Here is a 23,896-nt window from a genome sequence, read left to right as displayed (position 1 = left end):
GGTATCCTCATCACCCTGCTCTATATAAGTGGGCCTCCTACCACTAGTAACAGCAGTGAACTCTGCCTGTCATGACTCTCAACTGTCTAAATTGCCTTCCCAACAGATTCCCTACCTTGAGACCTGTAGGACTAAGCCATTATCATACTGAGTGCTATGTCACTCATCACAAAGCTGAGGATTGTCATCTAAGCCCTCAACTCCTACAAAACAATGTCTGTACATCTCTGCATATCCTCTTCACTGACCTTGGCTCCCACTCCTGCCCAGCTCCTGAAATCATTCCACTGTGCCTTCTGGCATCATCAATAAGACCTAATACATACTTAACTTCTCCTCTGAAAGTCTCTTTGCCTGCTTGGTCTGACTGAATCCGGTGTCGTAGGGCAGTAGTTTTCTCTCCCACATCCCCCTTACCGCTGATTTTCATCATCCTTTCAACCTTGTAAACATTAGAATACTCTGATTTTTGTCTGTCTGTCTGTACTCTTTTCTTTGATGGTGTGCATTTAATATACACGTGTTGAACCTTTAAAAATTGACAGCATAGGGGCGCCTGGGTGGCTCAGTCGTTAAGCGTCTGCCTTCGGCTCAGGGCGTGATCCCGGTGTTCTGGGATCAAGCCCCATGTCAGGCTCCTCTGCTGGAAGCCTGCTTCTTCCTCTCCCACTCCCCCTTCTTGTGTTCCCTCTCTCACTGGCTGTCTCTCTCTGTCAAATAAATAAATAAAATCTTTAAAAAAATAAAAATAAAAATTGACAGCATAGTTCGAATTAATATAATCTAAGGCAGCCAGACCTCTCCTCTAAGCTCTGGATAGCATACCCAATTATTTCTGCAACACTCTACTTGGATGGCCAAAAGGTATCTCAGACTCAATTAAATGATTTATTTCCCCCTTTCCCCAAAGACCTGCTTCTTTTACACTATTTTTTGTATCACTATACAAAACTTGGAGTCAGCATGGACCCCTCTCTTCCTCTCATGTCCCTTTTTCAATATATCAGAAAATTCAGTGAGCTTTACTTTGGAAATACATCCCAAAGTGGATGGAGTTCTCATTATCTCTCTCACTGCCATCTTGATTCAGGCAATCACCATCCTTTACCTAGAATGTTACAATGGCTTCCTAATTTTTCCAGCATCTTCCATCCTTATTCTGTTAAATTCAATAACCAACAGACTATGAGAGTGACCTTTTTTAAATAGGTCAGATTTTTATGTCACTTTTTGGTCTAAATCCTATAATGTTTTCCAATCTCACTCAAAATAGAAGCTTCATAATTTAATGTAGTGTATGGCTCCCCCCTCTCTACCTCTCTCACCTAAACTTTCCTTCCTACTCCAGCCTTATTGGTTTTGTTGCTGTTCCTAGAACAATCTCAATGTGTTCAAACCCTAGTACCATGTATTTGTTGTTGCCTCTGCCTGAAATGCTCTTTCCCCAAATATAGGCTCGCTCCCCTACTTCCTTCATGTGTTTGCTCAAAGGTATCATTTTAGGCTAAGGACATGCTTTGTTTAACTATCTTTTACTAACATATAACACTGTTCTCGATACAATGGACAAGACAAAAAAAAAGGTCAGTTGAAGCAAAATTAACTCATTTTCACATCAATTTTACTAGGCTATTCTAGTCCAATACAAAGAGCAATTTGCAGTTGTTTTGTAAGTTCTGACTTGGGAGTCTGCACTGTTCCAGTTAGCAACAACTCTGGTGACGTTACATAAGTCCTTTCTTTTCTTCTTTTTGCCTTAATTAGGTCTTCTATGAAGTTAAGAGATTGGGATGCATTATCTCCAAATCCTTTTTCTGGCATGTTCTATAGTAATTTAAGATTGCATTTTGTTGTCACAACCATGCTTTAGTTCTACAGCATCCTGGAAACAAGTCCTTGCAATACTGAAATAAGGCACAGAGTGGACATGCTGACTGATTTCAGCGGAGTCCACGCTGTTTATAATTCTAATTCAATTTTCTCACTTCTACAGGGAAGCCACATAATTCCCAACTGACCCCATGGAGAACAGTACAGAGGTGACTGAGTTCATTCTTGTGGGGTTAACCAATGACCCCAAACTGCAGATTCCTCTCTTCTTAACCTTCTCCCTCATCTACCTCATCACTCTGATTGGGAACCTGGGCATGATGGCGCTGATTCTCTTGGACTCTCGTCTCCACACTCCCATGTACTTTTTCCTCAGCAACCTGTCTCTGGTGGACGTTGGTTACTCCACAGCTGTCACTCCCAAGGTCATGGCTGGATTACTTATAGGAGACAAGGTCATCTCCTACAATGCTTGTGTTACCCAGTTCTTTTTCCTTGTAGCCTTTATCACTGTAGAGAGTTTCCTCTTGGCCTCAATGGCCTATGACCGCTATGCAGCAGTGTGCAAACCCCTCCATTACACCAGCACCATGATGACAGGTGTGTGTGCTCGTCTGGTCATGGGCTGCTACGTCTGCGGTTTCCTGAATGCCTCCATCCACACTGGGAATATTTTCAGGCTCTCCTTCTGTAGAGCCAATGTGGTTGATCACTTCTTCTGCGATGCCCCTCCTCTCCTGGCTCTCTCCTGTTCAGACAACTACATCAGTGAGATGGTTATTTTTTTGGTGGTGGGCTTCAATGTCCTCTTTTCTATCTTGGTCATCTTGATCTCCTACCTGCTTATATTTGTCACTATTCTGAGGATGCGCTCATCTGAAGGACACCAGAAAGCCTTTTCCACCTGTGCCTCCCACCTCACTACAGTGTTCATCTTCTATGGGACGGGTACGTTCATGTACTTACAGCCCAGCTCTAGCCATTCCATGGACACAGACAAAATGGCATCCGTGTTCTACACTATGGTCATCCCCATGCTGAACCCTGTGGTCTACAGCCTGAGGAACAAAGAGGTCAAGAGTGCCTTTAAAAAGGCTGTGGAGAAGGCAAAGTCTTCTATAGGATTCGTATTTTAATTGCAAAGAATCTACAATAAGCCACTTTCATCCACCTCAGATCTATGTAGAGAAAATATTTATCTGCCCAGCTCACAAATTTCTAATTTCTTATAGTAATTTTCCCAGATTTTGATTAAGTTTACAAAGTTACATATCTTTGTTTACAAAGTTTACATATCTTTAAAAATATGATACCTAAGAATAATAGGTTAAAAAGAACCTCCCATAAATACATTCTTATCTTAAAAATTCTTCTTAATAAGCATGTTCACCCACACTCTCACATGAATATGCATGCCCACAGGTATGTATAAGCATGGGCCCACACATAGATAATTCATGAGAAACTCATGAAACCCCCACACACACTATAGAAGGAGAAATTAGTTAAGACATACATGAGATAGTAGAATTTGTTGTGATAGTAGAATTTAAAACAATTATTTTGGTGTCAGAGAACACATTCTTAACATACATAAATAGTTGACCCAATGGGAAAAAATATATATATATATACACATCTGGGTTTTTTTTTAGACTTAATTAATTTATTTGACAGAGAAAGAGAGAGAGCACACAAGTAGGGGGAGCGGGAGAGGGAGAGGGAGAAGCAGGCTCCCTGCTGAGCAGGAAACCTGATGCTGGGCTGATGTGGGGCTCAATCCCAGGACCCTGGGATTATGACCTGAGCAACTGACTGAGCCACCCAGGTGCCCCATATGTTTGGTTTTTAAGAATTATTTTTACTTTATCTTTTTGCATATGAAAAAGTAATAGGTTTTATATTTTAAAAAATTGAACTTTATAAAAATATTTCCAAAGTTCCTTGAATGTAGTATTATTGATTCTTTGTATGTTCTTGTTTTTAGTAAAAACATAAGCCATAAGAGACTCTTAAGTATAGGGAACAAATTGAAAGTTGCTGGAGGGGAAGTGGGTGGGGGGATGGGGTAAATAGGTGAAGGGCATTAAGTTGGGCACTTGTGATGAGCACTGGGTGTTGTATGCAAGTGATGAATCACTAAATTCTACCCTGGAAACTAATACTACACTATATGTTAATTAACTTGAATTTAAATAAAATCTTGATGCAAAAAAAAAAAAAACATGTCTTTACATGGGCATTTATTTTCCTATCCAAATTTCCATATTAATGAGCCCCAACTAAAAATAATATGTGTATATGACAGTTAAATAGAGAAAACATATCCCATAATACAGGAAAAAGAAAAAGATGACAAGGCATATTTTTATTCACTTAAATAAAAATGTACAATGTTTAAAGTTTAAGCACCAAGAATTACAATAGTAGTAATAATTTACTCGTATGCAAGGCTATGAATTTGTTAATGTACAATTTGCTAAAATTTTGAGTCTCGCTATTTCAAAAATTCTGAATCTGTATGTATGTCCATTTCTTTCCCCTGATTTGGGGAGTTTTGGCCATTATTTTTTCAAATATTCTTTCTGCCTCTTTCTCTCTCCCCTCTTGAGACTCTCCTTAGGTGTATGTTGGTACGTTTGAAGTATCCCACTGTTCTCTGAGACCATTTATTTTTCTTGATTTAAAAAAAAATTCTGTTTTTCAGGCTGGATGTTCTCAAGTGACCTATCTTAAAGCTTACTGATTTTTTTTTTCTGTCGGCTTTCATCTGCTACTGATCCACTTATTAAACATCATTGGGATGGAAAATAAGCACATAAAAAGATGCTCAACATCATTAGTCATTAGAGAAATGCAAATTAAAACAACAAGGAGATATACTACAAACCTATTAGAATAACTAATGTAAAAAAAAAAGCCCACCTGTAAATATAAAGTACCACCAAGGGTGGGAAGCAATTGGAACTCTCATACGTTGCTGGTGGAAATGCAAAATAGTATGCTATTTTAGAAAATAGGTTGACAGTATCTCATAACCTAGAAATCTCACTCCTAACAACCTACCCAAGTGAAATAAAAGCCCATGTTCACATAAAATCCTGTATGTGAATGTTTATAAGATCTTTATTCGTATTAGTTGAAAACTAGAAAAAACCCAGTTCCGTCAACTGAAGAATGGGTAAATAATCTGAATACACAGACTGCATCTCAAAAATAAAAAGGAACCAATTACAGAACAACTACACAACTCCATGAATTTCAAATGCATGTTGCTAAGGGAGAGAAACATGACTCAAGAGAGAACCTACTGTATGATTCTTTTTTTATGACATTCTTACAAAGCCAAAACCATAGGGACTGAAAACAAATTAGCAGTTGCTAGGAGGTGGAAGGAGGGGTCAATTCCAAAGGGTTGGGGGGGTTAATAAACTGTTCTATATCATCATGTGATGGTGGTTCTATGGCCAATTACTTTTGTACAAACTCTTAGAACAATGCATTGCAAAGTGGGGATATAACTATGTAAATTATATCTTAATTAGAAAAAGGAAAAAAAAAGAGACAAGGAATGCAAATGGGTCAGTGCTCTTACTCAACAGACACTTCAGTTCCCCACTGACAGTTTAATTGCTTCTTCCCTAAATAAGTGAGATGAGGATCTGTGGATATTCTCATGGGGGGCCTGCTCCCCTGAGAACTCTGTGTCCCTATAACTTTCTTTTCTTTTCTTTATTTTTTTAACTTTCTCCCAGTTCCCATTCATTAGCCTTGGAAATCCCAAAATCACTCCATTTGCCATCATTTCAGAGGACGCATCTGCGTAGAGAACCCTTTTGTTCATTTGCTGTTCATCTGGAACTTACTCATTCCTGGTATCCCTGCCGTCTTCCTGCAAACAGGATTTGTTTCCAGGCTGCAACCACAGCCAAAAAAAACCCCACTCTGAGATAAGAATTATACTGATTCAGGTTAAAATGATAATCCCCTTACCAAGTTGGTTTATAGACCTTCCCTGTCTGGTATTCACACACAGAATTCTGTGAGATGTGTGGGAGGTGCAATTGTATTAGTCTCACTTCACATACCAGGAAACTGAGCTTGACAAGGGTAAATGACTCTTCCAGGGGATCATGAAGAATACATGGGAGGCGCAGGACTTGGACCGTCTTCCCAGCTCCACCATAATGATTTTTCCTCCATTCCTCCATGGTTCAGAGACCTTGAAGCCTTGTTACCAGCACCAGAGAGAGAGCATCTTCAATAGGACATAACATTCTATCCTGGTCGAAGTTCTGATCAGAGACACAATTCATGGTTGCCTGTCCCTGTTTGTCAAGAAGCAGGGAAGGTTCTACATATCCTAGACATTTTCAGTGAGAAGTGTATTTCAGGCAAAAACAGTAGGGAAGCTGTGTCTGCTGTGAATTATTTCAGCAAAGTAAGGCATGCGGTGAGTATTTTTCTGAAAGTGAGGCAGAGCTGGTCTTAAATGCCCAAATAAGGAGTTTAGTGATAGTTAGGAAACAACATATTGCTTTCTTAAAGAGGATGAACAGCAACGAGAAGAAACAGAGGATAGATTATGCTCCAATGGAGTAGGTAGTAATTTCATTCTGTTTACTAATTGTAGGTCTGTTATGGAAGGGAAGTTAAGTAGAACAGGGTGAAATGGTATTTCTTTAGACTCCAAGACGATCCTCATGATTCTAAAGCTCCGTACCCTATTTCAACCTTCTTTTCCTCTCTAACCTTACTCATGTTGCTGGCTCACATACGAAAGCTGAAAGGTAGTGGCTACAGGCACAGGCGTATGATCTGTCTGATCTGGATATGAATCCTGAGTTTATTTCTTGTAGGTGTAGAGTAGACTTCTGTGAAGTCACCTAACCTCTCAAATCCTCAATTCCTCGACCACAAAATGTGGGTAATAATATTCCATATCTTACAACATTGTAGGATTCTATAACTTTTGAAGTTATACTTGTCAGTTTATAAGTTTTCCTTATAAAGTCATGAGGATAAAGAAAGAATACACACCTACACCCAGAATGCTCTTATCAGAGGTTATAGAACATAGTATATGCCAAAAACCATCTTACGTTTGTCGAAGGTGAGCAAACGCAGATGTCTTTAGGAACTGGGTATGAAAGAGGAAGTTGTGACGCCCCTCTAGATGGTAGAGAAGAGTGGTTACCAATGAGGGAAAGCTGTGGCATGGGCTTCATTCAGTTCAAATGAGAAAAATCACAGCGTGGAACTCACCTCAAAGGCAGATCTGAAAGCTAGAGTCAAACCCAGGGATATGAGACAACCCTGGGTCTTCATCATCCAGCTTAGGGGGTCAGAGTAATGAGAGTAAGAGTGAGTTCAAAACAGAAGAAAACTGTTTCAACCCAAGGTAAAATATGGATCTCAAGGAAGAAACAGAATGAACGGCTGGTGTGGCCAATGATATGGTGAGAAGAAGGACAGCGTGAGACATACAGGGGGATCAGAAGATCTGAGTTGATGTGGTGTGTGGAGAAAGACAAATCAGAGAGTGAGTCTCTCAGACTTCAAAACTAATCCGTAACCTAGAGATTGGATATGGCTTCCCACCTTTACCCAACCAAGACAGAGACCGCCCTTTCATCCCACTAATAACATTAGAGCCAACACTCATCAGATTTGTAATTATTGTTTTTCATGCATTATTTTATAAACTCTCACAATTGCTCCTTCACGTTACATCTCCATTTCTAGAGATGAACAAACTGAGGCTTAGCGAACCTAGGCTAGGACAGTGTCTCCCAGATAGTAAATGTTAGGGTACCATTTGAGCTCTTGTACTCAGTGCATTACCTTCTCTCCAGAAGTGCCTTTGCCGGCGTCCACGTCTAGAGCTGCAGCTCCCCCACTGCATCCACTACCTCTCTGCTCCTGTCACCCCATTGCAAGCCCCAAATCCAGGAATAGTATCTTGGTCATTCCGGTACTCCTGACAACTAACATTGAGATGGGTCCGATGGATTCAATAGCTTCATTGAACAGAATTAATTCAATTCAATTCAATTCAAATTTCAGTTACTGTCATGGGATTCTGGAATTATTCTGCCTGGGTACACAGCTTGACTCTGACAGTTAATATTTGGGTAAACTTGGACAAATTACACAGCCTTTTTGAGCCTAAGTTCTCTCGCAAAATAAATGAGCATAATGACTCATTGTTTTGTCTTATGTGTGCTTTAGATTTGAAGAACAAATTATTGCCATAAGTGAAACAATCTACAGAGTATTTACACAGTTCCACTTCACTCTACTCTCTCTTCCGTTTAACACTCTGTTCCTTTCCTTCTCATCACTACAGGGCATCCTGTGATTCCCCACTGACATCCATGGAGAATGGCACAGAAGTGGCTGAGTTCATCCTTCTAGGACATACAGATGCTCTAGGACTGCAGGTCTCACTATAACGTTCACCCTCTTCTACCTTTCCACTCTAGTTGGGAATCCGGAGGTGATCGTGTTGATTCTGCTGGACTCCCCCTATGTACTTTTTCTTCAGTAACCTGCCTCTGATGGACTTTTGTTATATACCCAAGGTCATGACAAGACTTCTTATAGGAGACCATTACACCACCACCATGACAGCAAGTGTGTGTGCTTGTCTGGCCGTAGGCTGGGTGTCTGTGATATTCTGAATGCCTCTCTAAGTGTTGGCGATACCTTCAGTCTCTTCTTGTATGTCCAGTGTGGTTCACCACTTTTTTGTGATATTCTGGGAGTCACAGCTCTGTCTTGCTCTGATAAGTATATTAGTGAGTTGGTTCTTATCTATATGACTGGCTTCCTTTTTTTTTTCTTTTTTGCTTTTGTGGTTACCTTTATTTCCTACCTGTTTATATTTATCATGATCTTGAAGATGCACTCAGCTCAGGGGCATCAAAAGGTTTTGTCCACCTGTGCTTCTTACATCACTACAGGGTCCGACTTCTATGGGACAATCCTCTTCATCTTCATGTACTCACAGCCTAGCTCCAAGAATTCCATGGACACACACAAAATGGCACTTATCATATGATTTCCAATTAACACATAAACTCAATGTGAGCAGGAGCTTTATCTGCTTTGTTCATAACTCTACCCTCCATGGCTAAATGGATTTCTGGTTCACAGGAGATTTCAATAACTATTTGTTAAATAAATGAATGAATAAATGAAGCTTTTAGTCTAATCATATCAATATATTGGCTATTTGGAGCATGAATATTTATAATTCATCATTCATAAAATAAACTATCCACATAGAATTGTAGAATATTTCAAGAGTCATGACCAGTGTTCCTTTTTCCTGAAATATTTTTATCTACATTCTCACTCGGTGCTTTTAATCCCCATTTATGGATACAATCATTTTCTGGAAACTACATTATCATTCCTTAGGAATGACATTTCATTGACTAGTAAGTAGCACATCAAATAGATTCTATTTAGTAAATCATAAAAAGATATAAAATACAAAACCCTTTTAAAGTTTAGTATCTCATTTGATTTAGAAAATTACTTTATACACATTGGTTATGCAGTTAATTCCAATGATTCTAAGTATCCGTAGAGAATGGGAACACAATAGTAGTTGTGAATAGTAAACACAATCCACACTCAATATCTCAGCATTAACAGTTTTCATGTGTTTAATTTTGATCCTCAGGAGAGATCAATTCTATAATAAATCTCCCTATAGGAATTTGCATTGTTTCCCTTTCTGCCTCTACACGCTTGGAGGCACTCATACTCACAGTATATGTAAGACTGATCTTGGGGGCACCTGGGTGGCTCAGTCAGTTAAGTGGGTGACTCTTGGTTTCTGCTCAGGTCATGATCTCAAGGTCATGAGATCAAGCCCCAGGTCGGGCTGGGCATGGAGCCCGCTTGAGATTCTCTTTCTCCCTCTCTCTCTGCCCCTCCCCGATTCCTCACTCTAAAAAAAAAAAAAAAAAAAAAAAAGACCGTGCTTGAATGTGCCAGGATGGTCATGCCGACACCAGCATAGGCAGGGTGTTATAATCTAAATGTTCTCTTTTGGCTCTAGATCTATGATGATGGTGATTTATCTTCTGCTGGAATCATTTAAGAAATTACATTTAATAAAAAGTTTTGGAATACTTTTAGGCTTACAGAAAAGGTGCAAAGACAGTATAAGTGTTCCCATATACCCTTTACCCAGTTTACCCTGATGTTATCATCTATATTACCTTGGTACACATGTCAATACAAAGAATCCAACATTCATACGTTGCTATTAACTGAATTCCATACTTATTTGGATTTCACTAGTTTTTCCTCTGAGTCCTTTTTCTGTTCCAGTGTCCTATCCATGATACCACATAAGGAAATAAAAATGGTTATTGTTTTATATCATTGTTTTGGGTGACGTTCTACGAGCAGCAGATAAGTGAAAGAGAAAGTCATGGGGGTAAGGAGACAAAGAAGGTGAACTAGCTACATATAAGAAAAAAATGTGGGGGGCGCCTGGGTGGCTCAGTCGGTTAAGCATCTGCCTTTGGCTCAGGGCGTGATCCCAGGGTCCTGGGATCGAGCCCCACATTGGGCTCGTTGCTCAGCAGGGAGTCTGCTTCTCCCTCTCCCTCTGCCCCCTCAAATTGTGCTCTCTCTCTTGCACTCTATCTTTCAAATAAATAAATAAATAAATAAATAAATAAATAAATAAATAAAATCTTTAAAAAAAAGAAAGAAAGAAAAAAAATTGGATATGGTGACCAATATTGGACCTAGTAGTAGAAATTGAAAACATATCTTCAGGCTATTGAGGGAATTGCATTGGCAAGAAAGCTATGAGCCTTGGCTGGGCATTAAAACACTCTAGAAATTTAAAATTGTGTGTGCAGAAGTAAGCTGTAAAAACTGAATACTCCTCAAAGAGCTCACAATCGCCCACATGCATTTAAGCTGCCTGACACGGCCATCAGCTTCACATAAAAACATTACACGCAGCACGCAATATATCCCCTTCCTGTTCTGGGACACGGCCAGACTCGAATACCCCAGGTCCCTAGCACTGGACAGTCCTTTCTCTTTTGAAATGTCCCAGAACTGTTCATTTGAACCCTGCAACTAACCAAGGCCCATCAAAGGTAACTGAAAACCAATGAGAAACGCTCTTTTTCCAAAAATCCCATCTTAATAAAATGCTTGTCAATTTTATACATCTCCGCGTTTCTTCTTTTTAATCTATAAAACTTACTCTCCTTTATAACATCTTTATAACCCCTGCTAAAACTCAAGAAATAGCAGATGGCATCCCTTGCTGACACAAAATAGAACAAAGCAAAACCCAACAAAGCAAAACCAGCCTGTTAATTTTGTCTCACATTGCCTTTGTTTTTGATACACTTCAGAAATGATCTTAAAGAATAATGGATAAGAAAAAAAAAATCCAACAGGACGAGGGGCCAGGAAAAACAATGGAAAGTGGACTTCTCCTAGAGAAAAACAAGATCTCATAAAGAAATATCTCCACTGCCAAGGTTGGGGGTGGGGGGTTGGGGCTTCATAAGGCTGACTCAGCAAGATTTTAAAGGTGACCGTTGTGTCTCTGTTCTTTACTTTTATGAAAGGAAACTTTTTTTTTTCACTTATAGTCATCCTGTTTCTATGTCATATATTGAGTATGATGTGAGATAAGCTGTTTGGTTTTCGTTTGTTTGCTTTGTTTGTAGGTTTCCAGACCATGAGGAGCCACATTAGGACTGAATGGAGAGAACCATTGAACCCCTTTGGTATCCTGGGCATTGAGCCTCTGTAGTGATTCGCTGGGATTTAAGTTGTCTCCCTAGTGGAAGCAGATAATATGATCTGGGGGGGGAAGGGGGATTAAAATGGATATTTGATGAACATAAATATTACAGTAGAAGACACTTGTTCTTTCTGTGCCAAACTATTTTCTTTTTCCTCTTAAGCACATAGCTATGCTTAATTTCTCAGCCTGTGTACCTTTAGTTGAGGTCGCGGCATTGTCGTCTTGCCAGTGAAAGTGAGTCTAAGTTACACGTGCCACTTGCAAGTCTGGCCCGTGAAACCTCCCAGGTGACCCTCTGCTTACTCTCTCTTCCACTGTCACCTGTTGGATGGAGAATCCAGGTCACATAGAACAACTAACTGAACAGTACAGGAGCAAGGAAAGTCTCTATGGCTAAGCCACTGTGATTTGGGAGTTTCCTTGTATAGAAGCTAGTATGATATACACCAACTAATATAAAGAGATTCCCACAAGACTGTCTGGAGGCTGTTGGCAAGAAGTAGACAGAGAGATGATGAGAAATACTGTCAAATGTCGACAACACAATTCCACAGATATTTAACATTACTCCCCACCTGGCTTCTAAACCTAATTAAAATGAATAGGACGTGCATTTCCCCTACCACACGCACTATAAACGTACATGAGAATGGGGGTGCACACAAGCCTGTGAATAGAAGTCATGCAGAGCCCATCTGTACACATTCACGGAGGAGTAGGAAATTTGTCAAAGAAGTAAATATAGTGCGGCTAATGTTTGATGAAAAAATAAATCAGTTGAGTTATCAGAATATAAACATGTCATATCATAATTCTTTATTTATTTGAAAACCTGTTCTAAGAGTCCCAAATGCAGAAAAAAGTACTCTAGTATTTTTTTTTTAATGAAGGTATGTGTTTAAGTCAGTACGTTTTACGGAAAGCTGTGTTAAGTATAGCGCCTAGTGAATTCCACCTAGACTGAGAAATGGCAGGTTCACATGATAATTTTCAAAAAGATAAAATGACCAGAGTAGAAGAAAAATAAAGAGATAATACAGGGCTTTTCCCATTTATGTGTACATGACTACCTACTCCTCACACGGAGTAAAAATAATGCACTAAGAATAACAAATACACATTTTTTTTCTGTCTGCAAATGCTTTGAAATGGTTATTGTCCCTCATTGACTCCTACTCTAGCTGATCTGCACCATCTATTATGACTCTCCCCATCATGGATTCCGCATCGTTCACACTGACTTCCTTGTTATTCCCTCACAACTCCAAGCGTGCTCCTACCTCAGGACCTTTGCACCTGCTGTTCCCTTTGCTTGGAGTGTTCCCTTGCTTCCTTCAGGACTCTCCCTAAAGGTTACCTGCCCTATAGGTATGACTTCCCGTATAAAATGGTCACTTTGCTCCTCATGGACCTCCTCACCTCAGCCCGCTCTATTTTTCATAATTCTTATTAACACTCATTTATTTTTACCTGTTCACCTGTTCATCTATATCTGCTAACTAGAATGTAAACTCCCTGAGAGCTCCAGTGTCATCGGTTGTGTTCAAAACTCTATTCCCAGTATCTAATAGAGTGTGTGGCTCAGGATTCTTTTGTGAAACGAATGAAGTAACTCTGTCATGAGTCTACTAATGTCAATATGTTGGATCTTTGAGCCACTGATAATTCTATCACGCCTCTAATACATAATCCTTCTTAATATAATTTAGAACATTTCAAGAGACATGGCTGCTTTTCTCCTTTGTGGAGTATTTTTATCTACACTCTCACTCAGCGCTTGGACTCCCAGTTTTAGATGCAAGGATCTTTTGGAGCCCAGGCCATCCAGGGGTCATCTGCAACCATCTCTTATTTTTCCCTTAGGAATTGTCTCTTTAAGTGGCAAGTCACACAATCAAACAAATTCTACTTAGTAAATTGTAAAAAAGGCCTAAAAGAGGAAACTATCAAAATTTAATATCTGACTCAATTTGGAAAATTACTTCATATATGCTGAATGTACAATTAACTTCAGTGATTCTAAACATGTATATTGAATGTAAACATAATCTGCATTCAGTATCCTAGTGTGAGATACAATAATTATCATTTGATTTTGGGTCTCCTGTTAGCTATAATAAAGCTCCCCAAGGGTATTTGCATCTGCGTCTCCTCTATCTCTATACAATCAGAAGCATTCAACATCTCGAGATCTACAAAACTGTGCTTGAATGCCTTAAGGCAGTCATACAGATATTAGTATGATGAATATCCACTTATCTCGCTAGAATCAATACTAGTGGGATACTAGCATGCTTCCCCTTTTGGCTCCGAAGTCTATGGAAATGACTTATGGTGATGTTCCTCTTGCTGGAACCATTATATTACAAATCACTTTAAATATTTTTAAAATTCTAGAATGTTCTAAATTTTCAAAAACTTACAAAGATAGCGTTGTCAGTTCCCATATACCCCTGCCCTACTTTCCCCTATTTCTAATGTGTTTCTTTAACATGGTACCCTTGTCAAAACTAAGAAGCCAACCTCAGCATTGCTGTTCTCTCAACTTTAGATTTTATTTGGATTTTATCATTTTTTTCCCCAGTAAAGCCCTTTTCTCTTCCAGGCTACCATTCAGAAACAACACTGAGTTGAGTTGTCATGGCTCCTTGGTTTCCTATAACGGTGTCTCAGTCTTTCCTTGTCTCTCATGACTTGAGCAGTTTTGAGGGGTACTAGTCAGATATTTTGTAGAATGGCTTTTCATCTGCAGTTGTCTGGGTTTTCTTGGGTCATGGTTAAATAAGGGATATGGGGTTTCTGTCAAGAACAAGAAGTTCCCTTTCCATCGTGTTATGTCAGGGGTACACATTCACAACAGACTTGGTTCTGCGATATTACCTTCAATCACCTGGCCACGCTAGCTTTGCCATGTTGTCCAGCGTGAAGAATGTTCTCCCTTCTTTATACTCTATTTTTTGTAAGTAACTCGCTAAGACTACCTTAGAGTCCAGGCAGCAGGGGACTAAGGTCCACCTCCGGGAGTAGAGGGGAACATATAAATAACTGATTTAGAATTCTTCTGAAGGGATAATCTGTCTCTTTTCACCATTTATTTATTTCTTCAATCATCTGTTTATATCAAGGTGGCATCACATATTTATTGTATACTTTGGGTTATAATAGGATATTATTTATTTGCTCAAATTGTTCCATGTTTGGTCATGGGGTGCTCTTTGAGTTTGTCTCATTTCCTTTCGACATGCCCCCATCTTTTTAGTTTTGAACAAGGCTTTGCGTTGGAGCATTACGGGATGTTCAGACTCATCTTGCGTTGACCCTGCTCCAGCCCTAGAAGCAGTTACTTCTCCAGAGAGCCCTGCTTCCATCCATGAGAGAATACTATTTAGAAAACACGGTCTAGGAGCCGGGTAGGCTCATTGCTACTTGACTGTCACTTCCAGGTGATCTTAGAAGACAAAACTAGGAAATATACATACACACACATATATGTTTATTTCTTAATCTACCCATCTATACCTGTAATAAGCTAAATATTTCTTTTTTTAAAGTTTTCATTTATTCATTTGACAGAGAGATAGACAGAACCAGAGAGCACAAGCAGAGGGAATGGCAGAGGGAGAAGGAGAAGCAGGGAGGCTGATGCGGATCTCGATCCCAGAACCCTGGGATCATGACCTGAGCCAAAGGCAGATGCTTAACCATCTGAGCCACCCAGGTGCCCCAATCTAAATATTTCTGACTTGAATTTGTTCTTTCCAGCCTCCCCCACTTCCTAGGTGTGACCTCTTTTCCTCTAATGGTAGCTCAGTGATAGTTTTTATCATGAATCAATATTGGAGTATGTCAACTGCTTTTTCGGCAGCAAGTGATACGATCACGTTTAATTTTTCTCTATTAGTATATTGATATGGTCGATTACATCAATTGATTTTCAAATGTTGGCTCAGCCTTGTGTACCTGTAATAACTGTCACTTAGTCATTATGTATGATTCTTTTTATACACTGCTGCATTCAGTTTGGTAATACTTTGCTGAGGATTTTTGTATCTATCTTCATGAGAAATGTTTTCTTGCAGCTTTCCTTAGTGGTAAGGCATTTATCTGGTGTTAGGATTCAGGTACTCTCTTTCAGCTTGTTTTTTTTGTCATTTGCTTAGTAAAAGAAACTATTATAATTTGTATTTACATGTTGCTGGGTTTGAAAACCTGAGAAACTGATCCAAATATGCTCCTCCTTCATGGTTTGTTTTTTTTTTTAATTATCTTTCTCAGCCAACAGAGTTGGAATATTCCCCCCCTGGAACAAAGTAGAGACAACACTGATGAGTAAGGAGGGACAAAAGACCATGTCAGCTTTTCCCATATTTAAGATATAAAATCTGTGTTTTAAGATTCTTGATGTTTGCATCTTGTGAGTCTAGTCATGGCCCATTTGGGAATTAAAAGGTGAGACAAGACAAGTCAGGACTTTGAGCAAAAATGGTAGTGGCAATCTGCTTTTCCTGGTTAGATTCCCTCCACTGTCGCCATCCCTGCCCATCACACAGGTGTGGGTGCTAACGTGGGGAGAGAGGTGATCATGGATGTACACAGCAGAAATCAACTTTGGCTCATTTATGCAGAAAAGAATTTATTAGAAGAATAAAGAGGTGCTCAGAAAACCAAATGGAATATTGGATAATTTAGGCTAAGAAAATCGGCATTAAACAAAGAAAGCCAGAACGCAGGAAACACGGGCAAGACAAAACCCCTGGGACTGGTTTAAGACAATTCCTCTGGCATGTCCACCATTTCTGCCTTGGACACTACTATTGACGGCTGCCACTACCACCACTGTTGGACCCTTGCTAAGGTCATACGCCATAACACCTACTGCAAATAAATTCTAACTGTCCTAACTTCTGTATGGTATTCATTGCATCCCTTTGGCCGAGATCCGTTCTTTTGCTGCTTGCTGAGCTGTGAGCATGGTAAGCGTAACAGTAATAATTACCGCTCTCAAATACACCGCATCCTAGTACATTGACCGTGTTCTTAATGTTTACATGTCTTAATTAATTTCATCTTCACAGCAACTTCACAGATAGGTATTATTATAATTCCCATTTTACTTAAAAGGAAATGGAGGCTTAGGGACATTAATTAGCTCTCCCAAGTTCCAGGAGAGTTGGGACAGAACCAGGATCTGCACGCATGCCACCCTCTGGAGTTTTCTCTAGAGGGACGTGTGAACACAGAGCCGTACAGTTTCCTACCACGTTTGTATAGTGGGCTATTATCAAAACTAGGAAGAGTTTGGGTAAAAAGCATCCAGAAAAATGTCCTATCTCAGCTCCTGGTGGCCATGTTAGAGTTTCTTCATAGACGTAGATCTGGAATTTTTCGTTGAGTCCCTGGGTTGTTCAGCTTAGTCTGGAAGTCAGTGGGCAAACCGAAGATGCTACAGATGAATTCTTGTTTTCCTGCTTTGTCAATTTAAGCAGCTCATATTTGAATTCTTTTTTTCTTATTTGAATTCTTCTTAGTTTGTTAATTATTTTTTTTTAAGATTTTATTTATTTATTTGGCAGAGAGAGAGAGACAGCCAGCAAGAGAGGGAACACAAGCAGGAGGAGTGGGAGAGGAAGAAGCAGGCTCCCAGCCAGCGGGGAGCCTGATGTGGGGCTCGATCCCAGGACTCTGGGATCATGCCCTGAGCCGAAGGCAGACGCTTAACGACTGAGCCACCCAGGCGCCCCTAGTTTGCTAATTATTGACCACACCTCAACCCCACTATGGTAGGGTCTTTGGAATTGAGTCACAGTGACTCCTAAGGCCTCCAGGGGATAAATTATTTCTTTTAGAGACAATGGGCACTTTCAGAAATGAATGGAGGCTCTCTCACAAAAAAGTAAGACTTCGCAATTATTTTTTACAATGTTTGGTGAGAGTTTGCTGTGTACCAGGCATTGTTTTAGAAGCATATAAATGTTAATTTATATGCTTCTCATAACAACTGTACAAAGTAGGCACTATCATTGTCTTCATCTTACAAATGAGGGAACTGAAGTGCAGAGGGGTTATATAACCTGTAACTTCCTTCACATGAATTTTAGGCGGTCGTGTGGCTGTGGGACAACACGGTTTCTGTAATGCTCCAGCCTGGTTTTCATGGCCTCTCTCATGATTCTGTCTGATTGTCACTGGGAAAGTTAATGCTGACTCTTCTGAAGATATCTTCACTACCAAGAAGAAATAATCCCAAATCATATACATACATCAATATTATGACTTAACACACTAAGCTGGGTCTCTAATTGCTTCTCTACGTGAATGGGCTCAGAGGCTATGGTTGCTCTCTTGGGTATCTATTCCACTGAGAATTTCATGTATGTATAAATCCCTCTGGTCCCCCTTCATTAGCTTCTAACATCCCAACATGGCTCTATTTGACATCAATCTGGAGGGACCAATCTGTGTGCCACAGGCTCTTTGGTGTTCTTCTTGTGACTCTTCATGTAAAACGTTGTCCATTTCACCAAGTGGCCTTATTTCACAGACATATTAGTCCGAGCCCGCGAAATGAGCAGGGATAAAATCCCAAGCTAAAATGTCGTCCATGGTCGGGATGATGATTCTCTCTTGGGGTGACTCTGCACTTTACAAAGTCCATTCAGAGACTTTCTCCTGTTTTTCCTCATGGCAACATCGCTGTGTGACAGGTTGGAGAATATTTTATAATCCCCATCTAGTAATTACTTTTTCTTTATATCTCCCTGCCTCTAGAGAACTTCAATCTTTGTGACCAGACATTAAGCAAGGAGATCCACGGGACACTATCTTTCTTTTTGAGTGGCCCTAGCAATTTGAAGATCCTAAGTGAAGTTGTGTCAACTTCCTTGAAGGGCAAGGTAAATGTTTAGCTCAGTTCTCTGCTCTGTGTAGATCGTGGTATTAGAAGATATGCTACGTGAAGGGGCAACACCTTCCCATGGATTTTTCAGAATTTACTATCCCAGGTTTTAATATTCTCATGCTCCCAGACTGCTCAGCTAGAGTCCAGATACTATAGCAACCTTTATTGATTAGGAAAAAGGTGATTTTTCTCAAATAATAGAGATGGCATTTTTCTCATCATTTCGCATCCCTGCGCTTAGGAGAGCCCTTAGAAACTGGTGAGCACTCAGGACATGTTCGTTGAGATAATGAGTGAAAAGATGAATAAACGAATACGTGAATGAATGAGTGAATCTCTGAATGAGCTGTTTATTGAGCCTGTTAATGAAGCACATTCTGAGATACCTGGTCCTGTGCTATTAAACCATAGTCTCATGTGTGTCTTAACACAGGCTTTGCAGAGGCCCTCGATCAATGGTTTTAGACTTTTGTGAACAAATAGCAGTAGGACCTGGCTACCCATTATTGCTGATGTTATTGTTGTTTTTTCAAGATCTATTTATTTATTTTGAGAGAGAGTGAGAGAGAGTGAGAGAGAGCGCACATGAGCAGCAGGGGGTGGAGAGAATCTCAAGCAGACTCCGTGCTGAGTGTGGAGCCTGGTGCAGGGCTTGATCTCACGACCCTGAGAGCATGACCTTGAAATCATGACCTGAGCTGAAACCAAGAGGCTGACGCTTAACCGACTGAGCCACCCAGGCCCTCTGCTGATATTGTTGTTAGCATTAAAAAGACCGGGCCTATGGGGCACATTTACTATCAAAATGAAAAGACAAAAGTTTGGCATCTTCAATATTTACTCCTTGGCTCCCACCATCTTTCAGCTCCCATATCTGCATCTCACCTCAGATTTTCTTTTCTTACCTTTTCCAGTGACCCACTGAAGGGCTCAGTTCTTACCACACATGGCCTAAGTGATGGCATGGCTTAGAGCAGACACATGGGAGATGGTGACAAAGACATGAATTCGGGGTATATTTTGAAGGTAGAGACAACAAGATATACTCATGGACCACATATGGAGGGTGAGGGAAAGAGAGCCAGGGCTGAATAATTCTAAGGGATTCTTTGTGGAAGACTTCAGTAGGGTCAACCAGACATGCAGCCTGGACTCTGAGAATTGTGGAGGCTACTTTATGCTATTATACAGTTGGCTGAAATAACTGGTACAACCTTCCGTAGATTCCTTCTGCAGTAATCATGCTGTGAAAGATGGCATCTCAACATTTGTACCTGTTATCATTCCTGATGCTCGGGCCCCAATTTTTTGTTGTTAATATTTTTAAAAATAGTATGTTTGTTTAAACGGATTTGAATTTAAGTTATGAGGTCACTCACCCACATAAATTTCTTAGTAGTGTGGTTCCAATAATTGTGTTGGGTTTCTTTTGTTATTTTTTCAACAACCTTATATACATACTATTAATAATAATATTTCACAATAATAAAATTTATGATTTATTGCACACTATTAGGCAGTATTTTGGGTGATTCAAACATATCACCTCCTTAAATTCTCCAAACAGCCTTGCGGAATACTATTATTATCACCTCTGTTTTAAACTGACGCACAGACAGGCTGTGGCTTGCCCACGGTCACCAGCTAGCAAGTGGAAATGCCAGGATTTGAACGCAGGCAAGTCACCCAGACATCATGGTCTTCACTATCACAATATGCTGCCTCTGGAAATACTTGTGTTGTTTTCAAATCGTCTTTAAAAATTGCTGTAAGAATCTTGTAATGTAGTAAAAGTAAGAAACAATGCCCACTTAATTTTTTCATATGAAGAAATTAAAGCTCAGGAACATTTATGTTGCTTTTCTTTTCTTTTTCTTTTTTTTATAATAATATTTTTTATTATATTATGTTAGTCACCATACAGTACATCCCTGGTTTTTGATGTAAAGTTCCATGATTCATTAGTTGCGTATAACACCCAGTGCACCATGCAATACGTGCCCTCCTTACTACCCATCACCAGCCTATCCCATTCCCCCACCCCCCTCCCCTCTGAAGCCCTCAGTTTGTTTCTCAGAGTCCATAGTCTCTCATGCTTCATTCCCCCTTCTGATTACCCCCTCTTTCTTTATCCCTTTCTTCTCCTACTGATCTTCCTAGTTCTTATGTTCCATAGATGAGTGAAACCATATGATAATTGTCTTTCTCTGCTTGACTTATTTCACTTAGCATTATCTCCTCCAGTGCTGTCCATGTTGCAGCAAATGTTGAGAAATCGTTCTTTTTGATGGCTGAGTAATATTCCATTGTATATATGGGCCACATCTTCTTAATCCAGTCATCTGCTGAAGGGCAGGAACATTTATGTTGCTTTTCTAAGGTGATAGAATGAGGATCACTGAAACCTTCAACCCACATAAAAATAAGCAATAGCCATTTTGAAGATAACTGAGTGGTAATTCAGAATATCTCAGTGGGTTCAGGAACTGACAAGTATGTGCGTACCCTTACACATTGGAAAATGGAGGTTGAAAGATGCCAGTCTCTGGGTTACTGGGAACCCTGTGCTGGTAATGGTGTCATGGTGAGCTCATGTCATTTGGGTGACTTGGGTGAGCTCTGAGTCATTTTCCATGCATAAGTAATTTACCCATTTTACCTTCTGGTTTTGACAGGTGAACCATAATTTTGAAACTATGGAGAACAGCACTGAGGTGAATGAGTTTAGGCTCTTGGGACTGACTGACAGCCCAGAACTGCAAGTCCCTCTTTTCATAACGTTCACCTCCATTTATCTCACTACTCTCATCGGAAATCTTGGGATGATCATGTTGGTTCTGTCAGACTCTCGTCTCCACACTCCCATGTATATTTTCCTCAGTAACCTCTCTCTGGTGGACTGTGCTTACTCCTCGGCTGTTACTCCCAAGGTCATGGCTGGGTTTCTCACAGGGGATAAAGTCATCTCCTATGGTGGATGTGCTGCTCAGATGTTCTTCTTTGTGGCTTTTGCCAGTGTAGACTGTTTCCTGCTAGCTGCCATGGCTTACGATTGGCATGCAGCAGTATGTAAGCCCTTACATTACACCACCGCTGTGACCGCCAGCTTGTGTGCTCAAATGGCAGGAGGCTGCTATGTCTGGGGCTTTGTTGAATCTGCCATCCATACTGGATTCACCTTCTGCCTCTCCTTCTGCCATTCCAATGTGGTCCATCACTTTTTCTGTGATATCCCCCCAATTCTGGCTCTTTCCTGCTCTGATACCAATATAAATGAGATTGTGCTGTTTATCTTAGCAGCTTTCAATGTCTGTTTTGCCCTTATAGTTATCTTGACCTCCTATCTGTTCATCTTCATTGCCATCCTGAGGATGCGCTCAGCGGAGGGAAGGAAGAAAGCCTGCTCCACCTGTGCCTCACACCTCACTGCCGTAACCATCTTCTATGGGACTGTCATGTTCATGTACTTACAACCCAGTTCTAGTCATTCTATGGACAATGACCAAATGGCATCTGTGTTCTATACAATAATAGTCCCCATGTTGAACCCTATTGTCTATAGTCTAAGGAATAAAGAGGTGAATAATGCTTTCAGGAAAGCCACAAAGAAGCTGAAGATTCTGTTCAGCCCATAGATCAATTGGAGAGATTATAAAAGCTGTGTAGTCAATCAGTTATCTATTGTTGTGTAGCAAAATTTCACAATGCCTAAAACAACAGTTTAGTATTTCTCATAATTCCATGGCCGGCAGGGTAGTTCCTTGGCTGCTTTCATATGGGCTCACTCATGAGGTTGCATATCTTCTGCATGGTCAGCTGGGCTGAAAGGTTCACGTTTCTAACTTACGTTTCTACTCATATTTCTAACGGTTGATTCCAGTTATTGTCCACCTCTTCTCCACATGCTCTTTCATCCTTCAGAGGAGGGACCAGCTTTCTTATATAATATTTTCAGTGTGAAAGTAAAGCGGAATGGTTTCTTGAAGTCCAGACTCCTAACTTACACATTTTCTCTACCACATTATACTAATCAATGGGTCAAAGGGTTGGCCCCAATCGAGCATGAAGAAAGATTCCGCCTCTTGAGGAAAACAGCCGTAAAGAATTTGTGCCCATAGTTGATCTACCACAATTAGAAATTAGGTTCAACTGCTGTAACAAAGAAAGCCAAAATGCAGTGGCTTAAATACCACAGCAATTTATTCCCAAACAGTGGCAGCTAATGTAGCAATGTGGAAATGAACTATCTGGACAGCTGGTGTGTCTTGGTCATTCGGGGTCAGATTCAGTCCACCCAACCTCTCTCTGTCATTGTCTAGGGTGTTGAGTGTTGAGTCTAACCTCATCACAACTCTTCTATCTGGAGGAAAGGAGGAAGAGATGAGTTGAAGGAAAAATAATGTCTCTTCAAGAAAGTGATATAGTCACTGTGCACGTGACTTCTGAGTACATTCCATTGGCAAGAATTCAGTCATAAGGCCACAAAAATGACCTGCAAAATCACCTTCAAAATTTAAACTCTGTCTAAAAGACAGTGTGCTTAGCTGAAATATCAATACCCTGGAAGGAAAAAAATAACATTTCTTCGAGGAAAATCAGTATTCCACCACACAATTTGTACCTGCATCTGAACATCTAGTTTTATCTCCAAAACTGGGTCACTAGCTTGTTTTTGCCCTACTAGAACCTCTTTTCCAAAACCTCACATTATTTCTTTCAGATCCCTTCCTCCACCACACTGTCTAAAATAGCTTGTTACCTCTTACCCGCTCTTATCTTCTTCACAGATTTAAATAAATCTCTGAAATTATATTTTATGTATTTTTTTCTTTCCCCCAAATCCTATGTAGTAATATATTCTTCCAAGTTGGCCAGATTGTTTTTAATGTATTTGAAATAAAGGTGATGTGATTTGCTGATGTATTTGATGTAGAGTATGAGAAGAAAATGGTAGCCTTGTTGCCTAAGCAACTAGAAGGATAAAAAGACTACTATGTGAGGTGTGGAAGGTATAATAGCAAGAGGTTTGGGTGCGAAGAGACCATGAATTTCACTTGGAGCATACAAAGCTTGAGATACCTTTCGGATATCACCAGGAAAGGTTTAGCACTGAAATGGAGGTACAAATTTGGAGTTTCACCATGTAGATGGTATATAAGCCACAAGAATGAGAACATAGGTAAGAGAACATAGATAGAGAGAAGTGAAGTATTTCAAGGACTGAGACCTGGACTTACTCAATAAAGTTCATAAAGATGAGTCACCAGCGAAGGTGAGTGGTGTCCTGGAAACCAAGTGACGAGAAATGTGTCAAGAGGGAATGGATGTGTCAGAGCTGCTGGTAGGCTAAGCAATATCAAGACTAA

General features: G+C 40.1%; 2 protein-coding genes and 1 pseudogene across 2 annotated transcripts; all 3 read left to right on the top strand.

The window, feature by feature from the left end:
* Positions 1-2,021: 2,021 nt before the first annotated feature.
* Positions 2,022-2,966, top strand: LOC123785333 (olfactory receptor 5B12-like). Its single transcript, XM_045787066.2, has one exon. The coding sequence runs from the start codon at positions 2,022-2,024 to the stop codon at positions 2,964-2,966; it is 945 nt and encodes a 314-aa protein (XP_045643022.2).
* Positions 2,967-8,207: 5,241 nt separating this feature from the next.
* LOC123784980 (olfactory receptor 5B2-like) lies at positions 8,208-8,893 on the top strand (annotated as a pseudogene).
* Positions 8,894-21,226: 12,333 nt separating this feature from the next.
* On the top strand, positions 21,227-22,165 carry LOC123785332 (olfactory receptor 5B2-like). Its single transcript, XM_045787065.2, has one exon. It carries the CDS (start codon positions 21,227-21,229, stop codon positions 22,163-22,165), a length of 939 nt encoding a protein of 312 aa, XP_045643021.2.
* The last annotated feature ends 1,731 nt before the right edge of the window (positions 22,166-23,896 follow it).

The sequence above is a fragment of the Ursus americanus genome, chromosome 24, assembly GCF_024610735.1.
Source record: "Ursus americanus isolate L20-20 chromosome 24, mUrsAme1.1.p, whole genome shotgun sequence".
NCBI lineage: Eukaryota > Metazoa > Chordata > Mammalia > Carnivora > Ursidae > Ursus > Ursus americanus.
The sequence above is the reverse complement of the archived record's forward strand: the minus strand, read 5'-3'. Positions and strand labels throughout refer to the sequence as shown.